The sequence below is a fragment of the Perca fluviatilis genome, chromosome 6, assembly GCF_010015445.1.
Source record: "Perca fluviatilis chromosome 6, GENO_Pfluv_1.0, whole genome shotgun sequence".
Lineage (NCBI taxonomy): Eukaryota > Metazoa > Chordata > Actinopteri > Perciformes > Percidae > Perca > Perca fluviatilis.
Genome location: NC_053117.1, coordinates 17,279,927 through 17,301,543, shown reverse-complemented (window position 1 = coordinate 17,301,543; position 21,617 = coordinate 17,279,927). Strand labels below are relative to the sequence as shown.

General features: G+C 40.6%; 1 protein-coding gene across 2 annotated transcripts in view; it reads right to left on the bottom strand.

Annotated features, from left to right (window-relative positions):
- LOC120560947 (EGF-like repeat and discoidin I-like domain-containing protein 3) overlaps positions 1-15,896 on the bottom strand; it is a 128,948-nt gene extending 113,052 nt beyond the window's left edge. The window contains exon 1 of one of the 2 annotated variants that reach the window (XM_039803855.1): positions 15,770-15,896. In XM_039803855.1, the coding sequence (XP_039659789.1) occupies positions 15,770-15,833 (64 nt within the window). In that variant the 5' untranslated portion in view covers positions 15,834-15,896. The remainder of the gene's footprint in view (positions 1-15,769) is intronic. The other variant, XM_039803856.1, reaches the window with a different exon arrangement.
- Between the last annotated feature and the right edge of the window lie 5,721 nt (positions 15,897-21,617).

Here is a 21,617-nt window from a genome sequence, read left to right as displayed (position 1 = left end):
CATAAGGTGATTAAAAGGGATATTAGGCTACGCTGCCATTATAAACTCGCTATAAAATTGCATCAGATGCAGTAGCACTATCTAATATAAATGTAATAGGGTTGAAAATGCACTGTCTGCCCCATGCCCCTTTTATAAATGCCCAATTCATGTAGTAGCAGAAAATTGGACTTGGCAACCTTTGGCACCCAACCTCCACACTGTACCGGAGCATTTTTCTTTCATATACAGCATCCTCCTATGACACTGCAGGACAGGCTTGGTAACATACTGTACACTATATCTCACACTATGGTCTCACACACCAAGCTAAACTGCATAAACTGATGCAGAAAAAGCACACACTATTGCAGAAAAATTCACCAGAATGCTGAAAATTAAGTGTTTAAGGCTCAAAATTTTAATTTTGCTCAAACGTAGAGATATCTACTCCCCCCCAATGTTGAACCCAAAGTTATGCCCTTGCTTACATTGTAAAGCAATTTATTTTATGTGATTGCTTAGGCAATAGAAGTTAACTGCTAGGAGTTAACTGCCAGGAGTATCTCTTTTAGGTTTACTATCCCTTTCGGCCAACAGCAGAGTTTAATTATTGATTATGACAACACTGCTTATATCATTACAAGGTTATTTATGCATTATAAAGCTTGGCAGGAATACGGCGTTGACAAATATGAAGGGAGTGGTAATTATAAAATTCATTCAGTTTCTAATGTTGAGTGGGAACTTCAGCATGACTGACCCCTCCTTCCTCCTAACATCTGCTGGACAGCTGAGCTTGTGGCTCAGTTCAGGTTTGCAACATGCCTCTCTCCGTTCTCTCTGCCCCCACCGCCTCATTTCTCTGCACGCTCATTACAGATGCCCTAGTTTGCTCATGAGCCAGGAGAGACCTGCTAGCCTCATTACAAACTTGGAAACCTCCCAGCTTTTGTACCTTTTTTCCAGACAAGATCTCACACATTCATGCTTGTATCCCGGAAGTGGAATAAAAAGGTTTCATCAAACATGTATAAAGAAGCAGAGCTCACATCTCATCTGAATCTCCACAGTAACTGCTGAAGAGGAAGGTGTCTGTGATGGAAAGTGCTACTGAAGATTAACAGGCGAGGAAGGGAAAAAAGGGACAAGGGGGGAAAAAAGCATTTTACTTGAAAACTGTGTCACTAATTTACAGAATTGATGCATATTCAACAGCACATGAAGGCATTTCTGTGACCCTGTTCGTTAAATGTTTACCTCATTAGCTCTCTTGTTGTCTTGATGTTTTCCATGTGGCATTTTGGATGAAAGGATAATTATGCCACACAAATCCACTCTGTGACTAAGCAACCCTCTGATTCAGAATTCACAAAGGATGCACCAGTACGGCAAATTCAAATGTTTCAAATTGTCTTTTTGAGTGTGTGCGTGTAAGAGACAGGTAGACACAGATAGCTTCAGTATACGTTTGATGAATTCAGGGAAAGCATTGAAGTCAATATTATTATTTTTAAAGTTGTTATATTTTTACTACACATTTATTTGCATTTAAGTAAACCGTTTGGGGAAAATGCCTAATCGAAAAAAGAGAGTGGAATCAATATTCTCATCTGTCTGTTCTACATGTAGCTGAAGCCAGTTGCCTGTTAAGCCTGCTACACACCGGGCCGATCAGGCTCAGTGACTCGAGTCTTTTCGGTGTGTTCCGTGGGTGCGGGCACTGCCGGCAGTCAGACTCAAATTACCCATCTGATTGGTAGAGTGCTAACCCCAGAAACAGGGAGCGGGATGAGTGTGACTAGAGTCTGTCAAAATCTGACGAAATTTTTTAAAAACTGACTTTTTGTCGATCTGAAATGAAGACAGATTCAGAAACTGCATGGCCTATTTCTCGCTTCAAATGTTTGAGATAGTGATATGAGATCGTATTCTGAACAAGCCACCATGACAGTCTGGCTTTGAATTTCCGGAGAAACCAGACCCACGTAACGCATTCGTCCAATCAGCTGCCGGTTTTCATTTTTGGGCGACAATACAGGTAAACAACTAGCCTGGCTCGAAAGAACCAAAATACGCCTACCATCACCTTTTAAAATCACAACACAGCTATCATCCCAGTTCATTTAAGGTACGGTAAGGTAAGGATAGTGTTAATGGGAATGCATGGACACATATACTGTACAGCTAACGCTGCCCACGTATCACTGTCTCACTGCACAGCAGCAGGTTAAGGTCATACTAGCAATTTAAATTTTGAAAAATATCACAAAGGGAGCTGCATGTGATGTTGCTCTATTACACTATACAAGAAGTACATGAAGAAGTAGTTACAAAATATCTTCTGATCCTTGTTCCACTCATACTTCCCACCCACTGGCCTAAGCTGTGCATTGTGTACTGGAAGGGGCAGGCCTTGGCAAATTGAATTTCTTCATCCTGCTTACTCCTTGGTCAGTGAAATTTCATGCAGCAGGCACTACGTCTTCAAAGAGCCACAGTGTTGATCGAGTCAAGGCTCAGTGTATAGTAGCTTTATGAGCGATGATGTACAGTCATGACTGATTACTGGACATCAAAATGTTATACGGACGCTACTTTTCAGTGATCATTTTGTGTCTCTTTGAATAGACAATCGGTTCACTTCAGTTTTAGAAGCCAAACTGAGCAGAAGAATGCAAATTACGACAGCATCAAACATACAGGCGTCAGACACAGACAAGCATGCATCTGCAAAATGAGTCCAATCCAAAATGACCACAATCAAAACATACAAGTCCAATATGCAGTGCCTGCAAAAGCTGTGGAATTGTTTTATTCATAACGTCAACCAAATCTTCACCCAGCTGCAGCAGTCACCTTAGAACCATGGTTTGATGTGTTATAATTATAACTTCCAGAGTCTGTGTGTGTGTGTGTGTGTGTGTGTGTGTGTGTGTGTGTGTGTGTGTGTGTGTGTGTGTGTGTGTGTGTGTGTGTGTGTGTGTGTGTGTGTGTGTGTGTGTGTGTGTGTGTGTGTGTGAGAGAGTGAGAGAGAGAAAGGGAGACAGAAAGAGAGTTATAGAGAGTGAAGAGAGAGGGTGAGATATCCGACAAAGATTCCTCTTCAATTCTTTGACGCTGGTAAAAAAAAAATATGCTCTGTTATTTAAACTTTTGAACTGCTTATTTAACTTGTCAGACTCTTCACAGCTTCAAACCTAGAAACAGTACAATATTTACAAGCATGGTGTTTCACAATGTACCTCAGTATGACTTTGCCTGCATCTGCAGTAGAGCAAACCTACCTACTGTATAACAGCTGAGGCAGGTTAGAAAGATCACACTTGTAAATATTTTATACCTCAAACTGTGGTGAATTATACACAGCGCTCACTGTCAAACTACCTGGTTTAGAAGCAATATAGAAGACAACTCTCAACATGGGGAATGATGTGGAATTAGCTTGGATGTACAACATGGAAAAAAAAATAAAAGTGTCGGCAATATTTCTTCAACAAAATGTTTGAAGAAATGGCAAATAAGGTCTAGACAGCTGTGCAGTTCATGGACAAAAATCTATTAAGTTATTGTTCATTAAATGACAATCCAAAGACAGTGCAGTAAATACATATCTTCTCCTTTCATGTCACTGCTGGGTTATTACTGAATTAATCTATCCTTCTGCTTTCCTTCCATTGTTTCCCTAAAATGTGCAAAATCTTAAAAATATGCTTAGCAGTAAGAGTGATAAAACCAGTGGTGTGGCTCTATTCTGCCCAATACAGTGAATGACACATGAATTGATGGATTATGTGGTAAATTACACTTAATTACTAATTAACTGCCAGAAGGTGAGACTGTGTGTATTTTTTATGGCCCTGTGACAGACAGTGTGTGCCATGACTAAACGTCCTAAGGTTCAGGCTCTCGATTTAGAGGATGGATACCCGAACTGAGCCCGTCGGAACCCGACGTACCCGACGGGCCGGGCCGGGTTCGGACAGATATTTAGAAATGATGTTCGGGTTCGGGTCAGGCTCGGTCACATCAGTGCGATAAGGCATTGAACGTTTTAAATTTAAAAAAGCTTATTATGTAGGTGCGGGCCTGTGTTAACGTGCGCTTGTTGCCCCGTGTGCGCTGATGCACTCATCTGTTGACATTTCCGAATGCCTTCCTACTGTGGCTTAATAAAAGCGGGCTTTCCACACAAACAAACGTAGGCCTATGTTTTCATTAGTATGAGAAAAAAAAACGAAATTTTAACTGCTCGGTTACTGCTCTGTCAGACGCGGGTTGGGCTCGGACAGAAAAATGCGGCCCCATCCGCACTCTATCCCGAATGATGACTTCAATGGCACACACAAAGACTGGTGTATGGCTGTATACAATGTAATCACACCTGCAGCAAACCTTTTAGTATGTGGCACACATTCAGAGTGGTTGTATCTTATCACCAGTGTGTCTGTTTTTCCTTGTGGGCTTTGCTGTCCATAGAGAGAATTATTGCTGATAAATGTGTATTATCTTTTAATATAGTAATATAATATGATTTTTTTTTTTTCCAGAATAGAAGTATCGAAGTGGCTACAGCCACAATCAGCTTGTCCTCCGTTGTCTTATTGAACCAAAGTCAGAAGAAGCAAAATAGCAGATAAACACAAGCTAAATACTGCATCACAGCCCTTCGGCATTAAGTTAAATTCAGCTTCTTCCTGTGACCGAGTCAGGGAGACCAGCAGCTCTTTGCCACTTCCTGTCTTTCAGTGTTCATCTGAAAGACAGGACACTGAGGGCTGCCTTGCTGCTTGTCGTCGCTGCCTCAGACCTGTTTCAATTAATTAGGGCTTCTGTTGGCCCATGATTGCCACTGCCTACGCTCCTAAAAAGAAGATTTCGGAGAAAAAGCAATCAAGTCATCTGTTCCATGTCCTGTACCTAACAATAACAAATATAGTACAACTTGGTGCACACTTGCCCTTTCTTAAAAGTGGCAATGGAGTGCTCGTTTAATGGGTTTTAGTTTGAAATTTAAATGTGACACACACACACACACACACACACACACACACACACACACACACACACACACACACACACACACACACACACACACACACACACACACACACACACACACACACACACACACACACACACACAGCCCAAGGGTAATCTAAAACATCTGGACTGAAGATATTCCACTATAAAAAATTACACACTTCTTAATGGGTATACTTTATGCCATTACCTCAAATAACCATTTTAACAGACATACTCCATCTTGTTCTTATTCACTCACCAAACGCCCTCTTGTTGGTATTCAGCATAATTTGGGGCAAAAGCAGGCTGACCGATACAGTATGATAAAGGGGTGTTGATTTAGTTTTTTGGCAAATGAATGAAGTATGGATGCACACCAACACTGTGCTAAAAGTCAGAATTGCTGCCTAGACATTGTGTGATGACATTTCTGGGTTACATCCCCCAGCTTTGAGTGCACACACACACACACACACACACACACACACACACACACACACACACACAATACAAGTTAAAATGCTGTAAACGACAGAGCTGATGACTCATTATCGTGATGAGTGAGGAAAAAAGAAGGAGATAGTCATAACGACTAGGGGTGGTACGGTTCACAAAACCCACGGTTCGGTTTGTATCACGGTTTTAGGGTCACGGTTTTCGGTTCTTTACGGTTCTTGTTATTTTTTCTTTTAATCTTTAACACTCCAGAATATACTTCAGCATATGATATATAGCTAAAATTAGCATATTGAATGCATGTTGCACAAAACATGCACACAGTGGCAGTTCTATATATTGTTTTATTTCATCATAGGTACCATGAAATCCAAAATATTCCCACACACCAGACTATAAACAACGCTGGCGCATCCTCCAGCTCTGGGCAGCCTCTCTCCCACTTGACATTTCTGCAGGTGACGTGACGTGACGTGCAGCAGCACCCCACTCCACTTGAGGAGCGGGCGGCTCGGTGTCTCTCAAAATCTGACGAAAATCTTTTAAACTGACCTTTGTCGATCTGAAATGAAGACAGATTCAGCAACTGTATAGCCTATTTCTCGCTTAAAATGTTTTCAGAAACACGTTTCGGTGAACTATTTTAGTACAATATGAGATCGTATTCTGAACGAGCCGCCATGACAGTCTATTTTGAAATTAGGGACCAGCCAGACCCATGTGACGCGATCGTCCAATCAGCTGCCATGGGTTGCGTTTGTCACGCCCATCCCGCTCGTCATTTCCAGTAAGTGTTTTAACATAGGTGTATAAAGTGGGCACTACGGCAGTAAGAGGTTAGTGCACATTAACAGTGTACTGACGAACCGTGCGGTACACACATGCTCCGAACCGAGACTAGCGAAACGAGCGGTTCGGGTGTTTTTTCATGAACCGTACCACCCCTAATAACGACGAATAGATGAAAAAGGATTGTGAAAGATGGATGGCACAGTACCGTTTGAGATTTGAGCATTACTGTCGACAAATGACTACTTTTGGATTAAGTTTGATAATCATGTAACTGTGGCATCATTTACTGTACATTCACACAAAAAAAGGTTAAAAGATTCAAGTTACATGTTTGACCCTGGTGTGTAGACCGTAATATGGGGGCTCATGATTTAAGTATGCCTCTAGAATAAGAATACGTTGCCCACATCTCCTAGGGCTAGTTGGAAGGAAGAATTTAAAAAGGTCCAGTGTGTAACGTGTTTAGTTGTTCACTATCAAAATCTGTGTTGCCCGTTCACAAACGTGTCCTTTTTCATGAATATTTACATCCACCATCAATTCCAAGTATTCCTTTTGGCTTGAAACTTTTACATTTGCATTCGCATGAACTCGGGTAGATGCTCCATATTCATGCGCCATCTTGAAATGCGTTAGCCGGTAAGGTACATACAGGACATACTGCTCCGCCTTTCGTGTTTTCGCTGTCACATGATAAACTCGCAGGTGCTGCTAATGCTGCTAATGGGTATCGTAGCTTCCCGGCCCCGGCAAGTTTGAAGAAGGAAACATGGAGGACCACACATATTCAAAATCCAAATTTCAGGAATAGGAGTCTTCTTCTTCCAGAAAAAAAAAGGATATTGAAAAAAGAGCAAGAGACCGGCTTTTTGAAGCGTGAAGGCTACCGTAGCTGTAATACGTACTTCGAACTGCGTGGCGCGAGAGAGTTGATTGCGATATATGATCTCAACGCTAGATGGGAGAGATTCCTACACATTGGACCTTTAAGCCACCTGCACCCATCTGATTGGGCTTATTGAAGATGCAGTGGCGTGCCAGAGCACAACGGAGGGACTTTTTCTGACCAAAGCAAAGCTCATTGCTTTTAACTTCTCAACCTTATTTTGACTAAAGCAGGCTTAACTTTCAGTCCGCAGCGACTAAAGCATGCATATCCAATAAACAAAAACAAATGTTGCAAGCTTTGGTTTTATTTGAAAAAAAACTCACAAAATCTCTTCCCATTACAAATTTAATATGAGACTGAATGGCCCACACAAACCTGACAAGGCCATCAAAAGCATTACACACACACACACACACACACACACACACACACACACACACACACATTGTTAAGAAAGAGTCTAAGAGATGGAAAAAAACTATATAAATTACAAGCATAAAAGACATTTATATTCCTCACACAGCACAGATAGCCTACTGCATTGCAAAAATGTGTCAGGAGCTGGCTTTTTGTGTAAAGACAAAACCTTCAAACATTCGAAGGTGTCATTCATCTGTCCATGTCCAAGCTGTAAATTTTAATTTCACTTTTAATCTCACTGTTTTAAAGCTTTGTTCTCACAATAGTGCTTTAACAGGCTGAAACTGCTCACGCCTCCTCAGATTTACAGGCTGCTGCAGTTCTGCACTTAATCCAAAATAATGTATTCTGCTTATTGATCTGCTGTGGAAAGGAGGACTCTTTCACTCATGGCCAGCACTGATAATGAATGCCTGATGCTGTTTCGACACTCTCCTGACAAAAAAAGGGTGGGCCCTGAGCGCTCAGTATCCACTCCCACTACAATACAAAAGCTTGTCAGTGAGCTTTGCATTCCTGCCTCCCAACTCCCTTCCCATGCACACACACACACACAAACACTCTCTATGTGTCTATGTGTCTTAACAAAAATAGTCTATATCCTTTGCGTTCCACTTCCAGGATTGTTCTGGTGCTGCAGGAATTTCATGCATGTATTTTAAATACGGTGGCTTTATATTGTTGACTGCTCCTCATATCTCTGCATGGTAAATTGAGACAGCTAGCTAGTCTATCTGTCCAATCTGAGTTTTCTCTCAGAGCACGTGTTCCTCCCATCCCCGAATGCTGTGTGGAGTAGCCAGACCCTCCTTCAGCACACTTTGGACGATGGTCTAGCAAAGCAAGACTATAACAAAAATGACTCACTTTTTGTGTAGAGGCAGGTATTTTAAAAAACAAAAGAATTAAAAAAGCAAGAGATATTCTTATTCATACAATAATTACATGGCCCTGTTGTTGGTGCAGACTGCAGGCTTTAACTTACAGTGCTTTCTGATGGCAGTGAACAGCTATTTAGTTTATACTCAGTTGGAGTTGCTTGTTAAATTATATTGGAGTTATTGGATTATTACAGTTGGCCTGCACAAAGCTGATATGTAACTTGTTTTTGCAAATAATAGACAGGCAGACCAATATAGGTGTATGGATAGAAGAAAAGTAATTACACTTAATAAGTTAACAAGAACAGAAGATGATGAAATTTGTGCTTTCCCGTTTTACGTACAAGCTAATAAGCAAAGCGAGGCCCATCTAAAAGTATTTGGATTGTATGTCTCAGATTATGATATAATCTAATTTGAGTTGTGATTTGTATTTTTTTATGTATCATGTTTGATGATGCCAGGCTACTGTGTAGATGGTAGATAAGTCTAATGTTTTTTAATGCAATTAGCACAATGCACCCCGCCCACCTCGAATGTAATTTTTGAGAATATTATAAAGCTACATTGCAATTGAGCCTAATACTACTTATTGCAATAAGCATTATGAAGGCATTGCAGCGTTGACACTTTAATGGAATGTAAACCCATGTTTGTGTTTGTATGTGAACTGAGTTTAATCAGTATTTACTCTGGCCATAGCACACGCTGTGATGAATGTATATAATTATATTACATAACAATATGAAAGAAAGTTACAATTTGATAATAATTCAGCCATATCCCCAGGTGCAGCAAGAAGCAAATGTATGTGAGTAAATAAAAATGTGCTGTTCATCTTCTACACAGTTTATAGTACTACCAGTTGAGTAACTGTGTAATGCTTAGAACTAATTCGCTTTAACATCCTGGTTTAAAGACAAACACACACGCACACGCATGCACACGCAAACAGTGAGCCTGTGCTGTGAGCCTGCTTGTGCCTCCAAAAGTTGAGTCATTAATCGTGACCCAGTGGGATTACTTAAAACCAGCATGTGGTCTTCTTAATGCTCACACTATGGCAGGACGGTCTGCTTCATATTCTTAGCTGAAAAAGTAAAGTACCCTCAACATGAAATGACACTACAAACGAAACATTGGTATAATCTCTTTACTGTTTCAGAGGGCCCTTTTTTCTTTTCCTGGCACAGTCACGGCCTATATTTTGATACTGTCATTAAAAGGAACAATATGTAACTTTTCTGCATTAAAATGTCTAAAAACAACCATACTTATGTTATATATTTTTTTGAGTTGTGTAGTTACACCATCCCAAATGTTTCCATCAAATGGCAAACCCAGAGAAATCTGTTACTTTATTTTCCGACACGTCACGTTTCATTTAGTCGCCTGTCTGTGGCGTCATATAACCTTTCACCATCACAGCAGAAACCTTATTTATTGATATATCAATATTAATCCATCTTAATGTTACTACAATGTACGTGCTGGTTGACAAGTAGCTAACGTTAATGCTAGCTAATGCTTGGCGGATAACATTACAGGGTTACAACATTGTTCAACACGCTCATAAAGTTTTTAGTAGTATGATTGTTTTGACTATGGATAAAAGCAGCACTGCGCTAACCCACGAATAAGTTCACTAGTAACGTTAATGTTAGCTATATAGATACAAAGAGACTTCATTCGGGATGACAGCTGACAACACACCCGGGACATGTAGCAATAGCTAGTTACTGTTAGCCCCAGCTAGTGCCAGGTGCTTACGACGCTAACAGCAGTTTAATGAAGCATCGGGAAACAGAGAATAGCAGACCCAGGCATCCTAGTCACAACATCAGCCATCCATAATGTTAGCTAGCTATGTCTCCGTTAGCGTTACTGGTGTTTGTACTGAAAATCTCCTCCCTGCCGAATTTCTCCCCCCTTCGCGTTTAGCTGTCTTTAAAGTTAGCTAGTTAAATTAACCCGACAAAAGGTGGGTTAAGCACCAAAACAAATAGTTAAGATTACAGAAAAGTGAAGGGGGAGATCGGGCAGCTGGGAGATGTTCTCCTGCTGCTGACAACAGCAATCGAACATCCTCGCCATCCTGGAGATTCCCCCTGCAATCCCCACCCACACCCATGTCTCAGCCTCGTTGAGTAGCTAGCTAGCATTACAACAAACACCGTCCGCCCAGTTAAATCCAAAAGGTGACATTGGCATGTGAAATATACTGTGATATATAATCATTAGCCAGCAGCTAAAACCTGCTAACGTTAGCCGCTAATGTTAGCTTGCTGGCTCACTAGCTAACTGGTCAGCTAGCTACCAATACAGATTGAATCAAGAAAAACGTAATTATGTTGGGGAAACTGCAGCTATTTTATTAGCATGACATGAATAAACGTTACTAAATGTAACGTGAATGGGTAAACTCGTCCATGAACAGATGCATTCTAATCGATGATAATGTTTAGCAATAAAAACTCCCATAATTCCACACAACTTCCCAACGTCATCAAACGTCTGTGTTTACAATCCATTGTTTTGGTTGAGAGACCCCTTAATCGTGCACCCCTATTAAGACGATCGCTGCTTAAGCCAGCCATCATAATGTTTTTGCTGCTTTTAGGCAATGTTAGACATTTAACATGTCTGGGAAAAATTCAGAATCAATGTTTCCAGAGTGTTGTGAATAGGAACATCAGACATTGATTTAAGGATTAGGGAAAAAGAGGGAAAGTCTTGAGTGAAAAGAGGCTTTTTTTTTACTGCTGATCGGTCTTTGTGTTCGTCTTGTTCTCACTGTTCTTTTTCACTGATGTACGGATGCAGAGTAGATAAGCCTCAAGTCACCTTGAAAATCCAAAACTGGGCCTAAAGCACAATACAACACCGATATTTTAGTTGAGCGAGACACTTATGACTAGTCGGGTGATTACACAATTAGTTTCTGTCTGAAAGCTTAAACGAGTGTGTGCTCGCTCAAACAACTTATTTTACCATTGTGCTGCCCATTTTTATCTCAGCGCCATATTAAAGTTCTTTGGTAAGCACTCAGAGCATGTCCTTGTAACCTCTGTAACCGTCCCTCTAGTGCCCTTCCAATAACTCAAGCATTAAATGTAGGTAGGACAACAGAGACTCGACTACAGCCAAGACGAATAGCTCTGTATCCATTATCTTGTCACCTTCGGAGACAAAATAACTCTGCTTTGATTATAAATGCGATTAGGGAACATCTGCATAGCAATGAATAGCCCAATCAAGTTCTGCAAACATTAAATAAATGTCACTCCAGCAACCGGAGAAGGCTTTCTGAAAAGATTGATCCCTATGTTCTGATATCCCATGTTGCATTTCTTTGTGCGAGTTGCTGTCCAATGACTTGCTTTCATTCCATTGGTTATCATGGCAGCTGATCTGACAGAGGTGTGACCTCTCTCGACTGATTGAAGACCGTGCCATTTGGGAGTGAAGGGCAATGTAGAGGGAGGTTGCAGGTCATTCTTATTAAAAAGTCACCTGTACATCCACCATAACCTTCAGTGGCCAGTAAATGTAATGAGCTTTAAGATAGATCCCTATCATTTGCATACATTTAGGGAGAACATCTTTTATTAATATCACCAACTGCAAGTTTATAAGCTCTGGTTTTCTATTCCGCACAGGAGAAACCAGTTGACTTAAAAAGCATTTGATAAAAAAGTAAACTAATGACAATTCAACCTTTAAAGTACTCATGTATATTGTCTCCAAGGGTAAGAACGCTAATTAAAAAAACTTCTTAGACTTTTAAAGAAAAGGCGAATAGGGCTGTAACAAACAATTATTTTTAGTGTTGTATTGTTCTTGATTAATCACTTTGTCTAGCCTGGTTGACATCAGACCCTTCTCAGTTGTAACTGAGAGTGGGTCTGGGCAAGCTTCATTCGCAGCCCATTTCCAAAGAAGCGTCACCAACGGACGCCGCTCAAATGCCTCTGGCCGCAATTGCATATTCCTTCAACCAATCAGACCAACGTAGCAGCTACAACGGGTTGCTGCGCTTTGGTGGCCGTTATGTTGAATGTAAACAAAAAGCTGCTCTATAGTCATCGTGTAAATTCTGCCTCAACGTCTGTGATTGGTGCCTCGATTTGGAAAAATTGGAAATGGGCTTGAATGGGCTCTTGGCCAGACTGACTTGCAGAGCAAATCTCAAACTTGCCGGAAGTTCGTCAGGGTTTTCCCAGGCTACACTTTGTCTATAAAAAAACTTTAGAAAACAGTGAAAGGTGCCTGCCTGCTATGATTTCCCAAAAGGCTAAGATAATATATTCAGATCGTAAGTCTGTCCTGAATATCCCTTTTGGGGCTTCAAAGATTCAGTTGGAAGTATTCGAATATATTCAAAGCTTGACAGGGGGGTGTGTATAGATTTCTCCTGTTGATTTCTTTCAATGGCGCTGACTATAACTAACTAAAACTATTTTAGTTTAGGTAACTTCTGCTGTTTGTCAGTCAGCCTGGCAGGCAGGTTAGCCAGCCACTGTTATGTTTAAAGACCACAAAGTCAGTATGGATTGGATAATCACATCAAAAATGAAGGATTTGAATACTGTTTTGGACTTTGATTACTATGGCAACGATCAAAGCTTTGAAGCCTCGAAATATTCAGGTCAGCCCTATCAGATTGCTTGTTTTATTTTTATTAACAGTCCAAAAGCCAACCATACTTAGTTTACAATCAGAAATGACAAATAAAAGCAGCAAATCAACCCATTTGAGAAGCTTTAACCGGCGAATGTTTGTAAAAGTTGTCATTTTCTGTTGTTTGAATAATCAATTACTCAACTAATTGCTGGAGCTCTAGCCAGTGCTATACTGCTGCAGCAAATAGGTTATTTATCTGCAGTGATCAATACATCAACTCAGGACAATTATAGCCCACTGCATATATAGTGGCAAAATAATGTGTCCGAAGAAAATGTAAGTGAGTGAGTCTGCGCTGTGTTGTAGGTGTCCCATGGCCCCATGATATCCCAATCTGTATTAAGTTACCTCCAGCCAACAGTTTCCATCCCTCTCATTTTCAGCCAGGTCTATTGTTTATCCAAATGTACCAGATGCCATTCCTGCTAGCAAGGAAGTGGCATTCTGTCAGGTTTTAAACTGACCAAAATCAACAGTCTGTGGGCATTGCATGCAACTAATCACACCAATCTAAAACCACAATCATTCTAGAAATCACAATATTTCTACATCAGCGCATTGTTTGATAAACTTCTTCAACTGAGTTAAGCAAGTCAAATCTTTGAGCGAAATGAACAGTGACGAATAATATTAACACTAATCATGATTCAGCAATAGCAGACAATCCCATTGCCCCTCCAGATGGCTGTCCATTTGCCTAAAAGGCTCTAACTGCGCAGCCATTATAACAACACCGAGACTACAATTAAGATGCAAAAAGTTCATTAAAGTGACTTTTTAAATGAGCACAAAAGCATCTAACATACGGAGGGCCCAGTGGTGCAGTCATGTGTTTTGTCAAGGCGGACAGGCCGAATCCCAAACAATGAGCCAGCACCAGCAACGAACTAGAGGAAGTGATGTATTGCACATTCACTTGGAACAATGCAGTCTGTTTTAACGTAAGGCAAATGTTTCTACCCCATCAATTTGTTTCAGTCGACAGACGCACCCTCTGACATCCTCAATAGAGTGTTTGTTAGCAGCTGTCTCTGAAGACACCTGCTATATTTGAGCAACAATGAAAGGTAAAAGTGTAGCTTTTGTAAAATATCAAAATATTTCTAATCATTACAATGCATTCTGTATGATGGGAGGTTTTAATAATGTTGGACCTTTGGAGCCCTGTCTAGTCAAAAACAAACATCCCCGAGCAGTTACGTTGCTAATATAGCTGCCAGGGTGACCAAGGATGGTTGTTAGGATGCTCACACAGAGATCAAATACTGTTAACCGCCTCTATCCAGCTCCATCTGCTCTTCAAACCAGCACCTCACTGTGAATTAGGTTACAGCTGTACTTAGTTTGGAAACAGATGGACAAAAATCCCTTTACAATAGCACAAATTTAACCAGGTTATGATTAATTGAGGGACAAGTTCAGGGTGTATTTTTAAATCACTGAGCCTTTAAACAAGTTGACCCCCGGCACCACAGCTCCCTGCTTTCCCTCTGCATCCATTTATGCCAGCCTACCAGGGAGTAGTATGTCTTGTAGCGGTTGATTCGGAGTTGACGCTGCAAGGCTTAGGGAGCATTAAAACCTCTGCTTAAGGCACAAGCCTGGTGTTCAGACTGAGGTCTGACATGTGTGACTCCTGAGGCAAGCATGTTGCTAAATGAATAGAGACAGGATGGATGGCATGACCCACTTCTATAAGGGCTACACTGCTTTATTCTCACAAATCCCACAGGTACTGTTCTGCACTGTTCATGGGAAAATATACAGCTGGCAAAAGCTAAAATATTCCATAACCAGAAACTGGAAGGGCAAAAGAAGGGGGATGTGAAGTGATTGGAATGCTGATCCAGTGTGGCAGGTGAATCTATAACCTTTAACAATCTCTTCTCTAGGCTACATTGGGCACTCTGACTGTCTTTGGTAAGACTCTAAATTTAACTTGCAATGCACAACTGACCTTCTCTTAGTGCCATCCTCGTCAATAATGGTGCCCTGATGCAACTAATACAGGAAGCTCTCTAGCATATCTCCTCTAACTGATAGCATCTGGGTCTGTCTAAAGCCCACTTTAGAGACATCTTTCCATTTATCTTTTTTTCTTAATTCAGTTTGTTAAAGAGGGAAAAGTGACATCCTTTCTGTCTTAACCGACCGGGTCTATATCTGGACGCACAGCTTCTTTTTATCCTCTGGAAGCATCACCGAGGAGCGAAGCAAACAGCTGAAGATTATTAATGTGAGGGCGAACAAATATGTGCACGCCTGATTTGGCCCCTTGTGACAGACAAATTACGCACGGATAAAGAAAAAAAATTTAATCATCTGTTTAATCAACTCAAACAAGTGTCCTTAAAACGCAAGTAAACCAATTAACTAGCGAGTCGTGCACATATTACAAGCGGTGGTTTTCTGTTACCAAGCCGTGCTGATGGCTTCTCCTATTCCGCAAACAATAAACGCACATTGCATTTTGCTCAGCTATGCGGACTTCCCCCTTTTTAATAATCAATTCTCTCGGTCACTTCCGTAAAGATGCTCCGATCGCCGGTGATCAGTTTGATGTACTCCCACGCTAAAGAGCTAGACGTCTAAAAAAGAAATGTTTTTGACAACGATAATGACAGCCGGTCACTTTTCCACTCACCTTTCACATGCTGCAGGACAGCGGCGCCCAAACACAGGGCGAGGGAAAGGAGTAGCGGTCCCATCCTCTCACAATAAACAGGTCTGACTTCCAAGGTTACGGAGATGTGGTATTAAAAAAAAAAAATCACAAAGCACTAGCCAAAAGTTCTCCCTCCTTTGCTCTCGCTGGGCTGGGCTGTGAGCTGTCGCTATATGTCCTGTCAGGTAAAGTTCTCCTCTGTGATAAAGTCGACAGAGAGAAGTGAACTGCGCCTGCCGGGTCCCCCTCTGCTGCTGCCTTCCCTGCTCCTACCGCAGTGGTGCGATGTAGTGGAGAGAGCGGCGTGCGCGCTCAGTGCTCCCGGACAACTGATGTAAAGCCTCCCGGAGTTACGTAAATACTCACTTCCGGACCGCACTTCCAAAATAAAAGATTAAAATTAGAATTCATTATTTTTCATTAAAAAAAAACATTATGCATTTGATTCCTAGTAGGCTAATACAAAAAGAGTTAATATGTTTTACGGGCATAATTGTAATTTGTTTTCGTATGTGAACAAGCAACGGTTAAGCTGCAGGCTTCAAGATGGTGTTTCACTAAAAAGCTTATTTAATACATTTTGATTAGGCATAATGCCATGTAGACTATTACAGATGAGCATGCACTTCATAATTTAACTCCATAAAAAAAAACACAAGTTAAGCTTTTTAAAAGGTAGTCTACAATCACTTAACATCCCGGTTAAGCGGTGCAAGCTAACATGGTTCAAGGACAGTCCGTTTAGCTCACCAGAGGATGTGCGCTTCCCGGTTGGTCACAGTAAACCGACTGGGGCGCTGTCTCGCTGATGGAGACAACTCTCCCTCCTCCCTCCTCCACCTCGCCTCCTCTTGAAGACCACTTCCAAAAAGGTCTGAAATGTTCGGACTTTTAATCGTTTATAATCAGACTCTTTTGCCTTTCCTTAACCTCTTTATTTCACTCCACATGACTTCCTTTTCAACCTGGATAGCCTTTTCTCTGGAAAGCCTTGTTGAGTTTTAAGGTGCATACTTTAAACCAGCATTCCCACCCAAAATATTAAAGGTCCAGTGTGTAACGTGTTTAGTTGTGTTCATTATCAAAATCTGTCCTGTTCACAAACTTGTCCTTTTTCATAAATATTTACCACCACCATCAATTCCACGTATTCCTTTTGGCTTGAAATTTTACATTTGCATTCGCATGAACTGGGGTAGACGCTCCATATTCATGCGCCATCTTTAAATACGTTAGCTGGTAAGGGACATACAGGACATACTGCTCCTCCTTTGGTGTTTTCGCTGTCACATGATAAACTCGCAGGTGCTGTTAATGCTGCTAATGGGTATCGTAGGTTCCCGGCTTTCCGGCAAGTTTGAAGAAGGAAACATGGAGGACCACACGTGTTCAAAATCCAAATTTCAGGAACAGGAGTCTTCTTCTTCGCCTAGAAAAATAAAAAGGCCTATTGAAAAGAGCAAGAGACCGGCTTTTTGAAGCGTGAGGGCTACCGTAGCTGTAATACGTACTTTGAACTGCGTGGTGCGAGAGAGTTGATTGCAATTCCTACACATTGGACCTTTAAGATTAGGCTATTCTCCATTGCCAGTTAGAAATTAAATTAATACAATGAGTTGTGTTGAGTTTAAACAGTTAAAACAACGCTGATCTTTGATATCAATGTACTTTTATGTTTTGATGTATCACAATGCAATGTACGATGCATCTGAGTTAGGCAGGAAAATTGCAACCCAATCAATATCCTTCTATTTCATACTTTCCACTTGGGCAGTAAAAAAATAGCTTCTTCATGTTAATTAAATCATGTCTGTCTGCTCTCCTAAGCTTAGAGGGGGCGGCCCTTCTTTTGTCACACGGCAGAAAGAAACCTTTTGTCTATCCGTCTTGGAGCCAACCCCTGCTGGCGTGCAGACTAGATTAGAACAAAAGAATGTTTATTCCTGTAGCTTGACAATAATTGACACCCACATGGTAGGATCTTGTTTGTGACTTGAAGTAACCTCAAAACACATGGATTTGGAAATAGCGCCTTCCTTTGGGGGACGCCGTCCAATGGAGATAGTTTTCATCGAAGGAATCGCCCACAACTTCAAGGGAATATATTGGTGAAACTTAGAAATGTTTGGGACTGTAAAATGTGAATCTACGAGGGAGAAGCATCTTTTCAGTCCGCTGCAGTGTAAAACTTATTTTTGTCATGCCATTTTCTTATTAAATCTTTTTGTTAATCTTCATTGGACCAAGCTTCTCTTTCCTCAAAACTCAAAAAAATGCAACAGTTGCTGAACAAAAGTTAGACCTATAGCCTCCTTATGAACAACATTCATAAATATATTAATTTGTGAGCTAGATCTTTTGGGGACATCATGTATATTTTCTCAGTATTATATTAAATACCCCTTGTCTTTGTATCATAAAAGTGTCTGTTGTTCCTGGAAATAGATATTATTAAAAGTGGTGGTATGTGATGGTCACTGAAACACACTGTAACAACATGCAAGTAACTTTGATTTTAAGGATATCAAAGGTAAAGTGTGTGCCCATACTGCAACATGCTTATCGTGACTCAATAAATGACAGTGGCACCAACGTAGACAATTTCATGTCCTAGAGTCTAGGCCATGAAATTGTCTACATTGGTTCCGCAGACCTTGCTGTTCCAGTTGAAAAGTCCCTTCAGTTACTTAGTGAAATGGCAAATGATCTGATCATCTTACTGAAAGGTTGATCTTAATGACCAGCTAGGGATTTCGTCCATCCATCCATTCAGGCACCACTGACGAGGCACAGATGAAACTAGAATGTAAACTGCTGTAGAGGTATACTATCTCACTCAGCTATGGCATTTTCAAAATTAAATTATTTTGCACACGGTGCCATGTGTGGTATTTCAGCCACCACTGATTGGATTTTGATGAAACTTAAGGGGAAATTTATCTGACAATTGCACTTTTGCGTTTTCAAATTTACAATGATTAACACTTGGTGGGGACTATAATTAGAGGTCAAATCGAGTGCTATTTTTTGCAATGAATCTTTGCATATATTTATACTCATGTTAACTGTTAAGTATAATTATGACCAAAGTAGAGATTTTAAAGTTTTCACTGAGTTGGTCAGAACAATGTTCTCCTCAGGTGACATTTACTGTAGGTCAGTAATTAGTCGTTAGGGAGAATGCATCATTTTTAAAGGACACCATGCATGCTGTGTAATACCACACTTCCGTTTCTATTTCCACACATTTTAGAGGGGAATTTTCCACAACTGAAGAAAGAGCAGAACAAGGCTCAGACTTTAAGCTGATGTCATCACCCAACATCCCATAGTTATCAGCCTGCCCTTGAGGTGTTGCTGAGCTTCTTGTCATGAATCATGAACGATATCAAGTGTCTTATGGTTTAATGTAGATAGAGACCTATAACTGTATGCACTTGGTTAAGACCTATAAATCATCTGCAGTTCCAACAGTAAAGTCTGCTATCATCTCAATGAGACGCTGCCCTCTATTGCTATATGATTGCAGCCCCTCCCATTGTTTCAGCTTTCCGGGCTCTGTCGCCATAGCAGATCTGTCAGGGGGAGGTGGAGCTTAGACCCAAATGCAGTGGAGACGAGAGCAGAGTAGCGTTCAAAGACTTAATAAGCAAAAGGTACAACAAAAGGTATCCTGAATTCACAGGCAAAATAGGTTTCCAAAAATACTGAGCAGTACAAAAAGACCAGTGGTCCGTTTCAGGAAGGAGGTTTAACAAACTCTGAGTCTAACCCTGAACTCTGAGTTGATTTACCCAGAGATGAGATGCTGAGTTTTTGGTTCCAGAACAGCTGATTTGAGTTGGTTCAATCAACTCGGAGGAGGTTGACTCAGAACTAAGCGTGTGCACCACCACAATAAAATGGCAGCATGAATAGAGCCAATATACTACGATTCACCATGGCAACAACCACAAACAAACTGGTCGGCGCAAATACACATGTGCACAAACAGCGAGTTTGAACAAATATTTAGTTAAAAAAAAAAAACCACAGCAGCTGCTGTAAAATAGCGAGAATTGGTGTGGGAGAAAATTGCTGCTCGAGTCAATGCATAAGCATCGACAGTGTATTAATTTCATATTTAATCACAGGTAACCTTTAATATTACTGGTGAAAACTGGAATGGTATTACACCTATAAATTTCATTTAGGTGCAATCCTGCAGGCGAAAAAGTAAGCTACTACTAATCTCATTCTGAGCCTGCAGCACCATGATCATTAACAGAAATATAATTTATAATCATTTAATTCTTTTTTAATGGCACTCACTGGTTTGTGTCCAGGGAACACTACAAAAATGTTTAAAAAAAACGTTTCAGAGCAAGGCACACTCTTCTGACAGCTCTGCATACATTGGCCTTACTAATATCACCAATGTTGTAAAGAAAACTGCCATTTGAAAAAAACATAATGCGACATATAGAATCTGCTAAAGAGCAAGAAGATACCTCTCAAATTGGTTATCTGGAAATGAAAATACATATAGTCGGGACTCAATATCATCTCCCTACGTAAGCTCTCTGAAGTAATACAGCTTTTTCATCAACTGGATCTTTCTGAAACAGAAAACCCAGAGTTTCCCTCATCTCAGGGTTAACAAACTCAGAGGGAAACACAAAGCAGGAAGTAAAACAAGACATGACAAGGGAGAAAAACCATAGACAGTTTTCCGGTGAGCGCTGAGCGTTACTGCGCAGCCTCCAACTGAGAGAGACGACGTAAATGTGACGTCAGCAACCTGTCTGAAAGTTGGAAGTCTTCTGGTAGCTGTGCCAAGAGAAACCTCTATCATTCCCAATCTTGCAGAGACGGAGAGCGTAGGTATATCTAAGGAGATAACATGGGCACAGGCTAATTATTGCTAACTAAAATGCTAGTTAACATTAGTAATTAAACTTAAATAGCTAATGTAAGTCGAAACTGCCTGCGAGCTTCTCCTGTACTATACGGTAATTCCTCTACTATGCGACAGTAAGTCGCGTGGTAATGACTCAATCGTTAGCCTATTTTTATAAAAACGTCTGCTATGGAGCCATAACGTGAGATACAAGGTAATGGAGCCTTTTATACGTTGTCGTGTTTCTTTAGAAATAAACAATGGACAAAAAAAGTCTTTAAACACTTTAGATGTTATTACATTACATTATTACATGTCATTTAGCTGACGCTTTTATCTAAAGCAACTTACAATTGCTATATATCAGAGGTTGCACGCCTCTGGAGCAAATAGGGGTGAAGTGTCTTGCTCAGGGACAAATTGGTTAATGTAACGCAGTGGGAATCAAACCCAAATCTCCCACACCAAAGACATGTGTCATATCCACTGCGCCATCACCTACACACAGATGTAAAGTTATTCGCTGTCAAAGTGACGTCAAAATGAATGGCAGTCAATGGAATGCTAACGTCGGGTGAACGTTTGGTAGCATCAAAATAGCACCATAGGAGGTTCGAGTTCTGAAGCGAAGCTTAAGCCCTTGAGAAAAACCAAGAATTCAAAATAAAACAGGAAACACAAACAACAGAAAGTCACAATCGTGACAAGATCATCATTTCTTATGGAAAATGTGACCCCTTTATTATCCCTATTATCACTAAGGAGGATTATTAATGAGAAGAAAACAACAACTGTGCACTGAACTGTGTTATACTAATCCTGCATTTCAAGACATCAATATAATGGTGTTATTTTACCGGTATTACCATTTGTTTGGAGTTGGATTAGGAATTTACTCCTTAAATCAGATCAACATACCTTTTCTTTCCTCATTTGACTAGTAAGTGT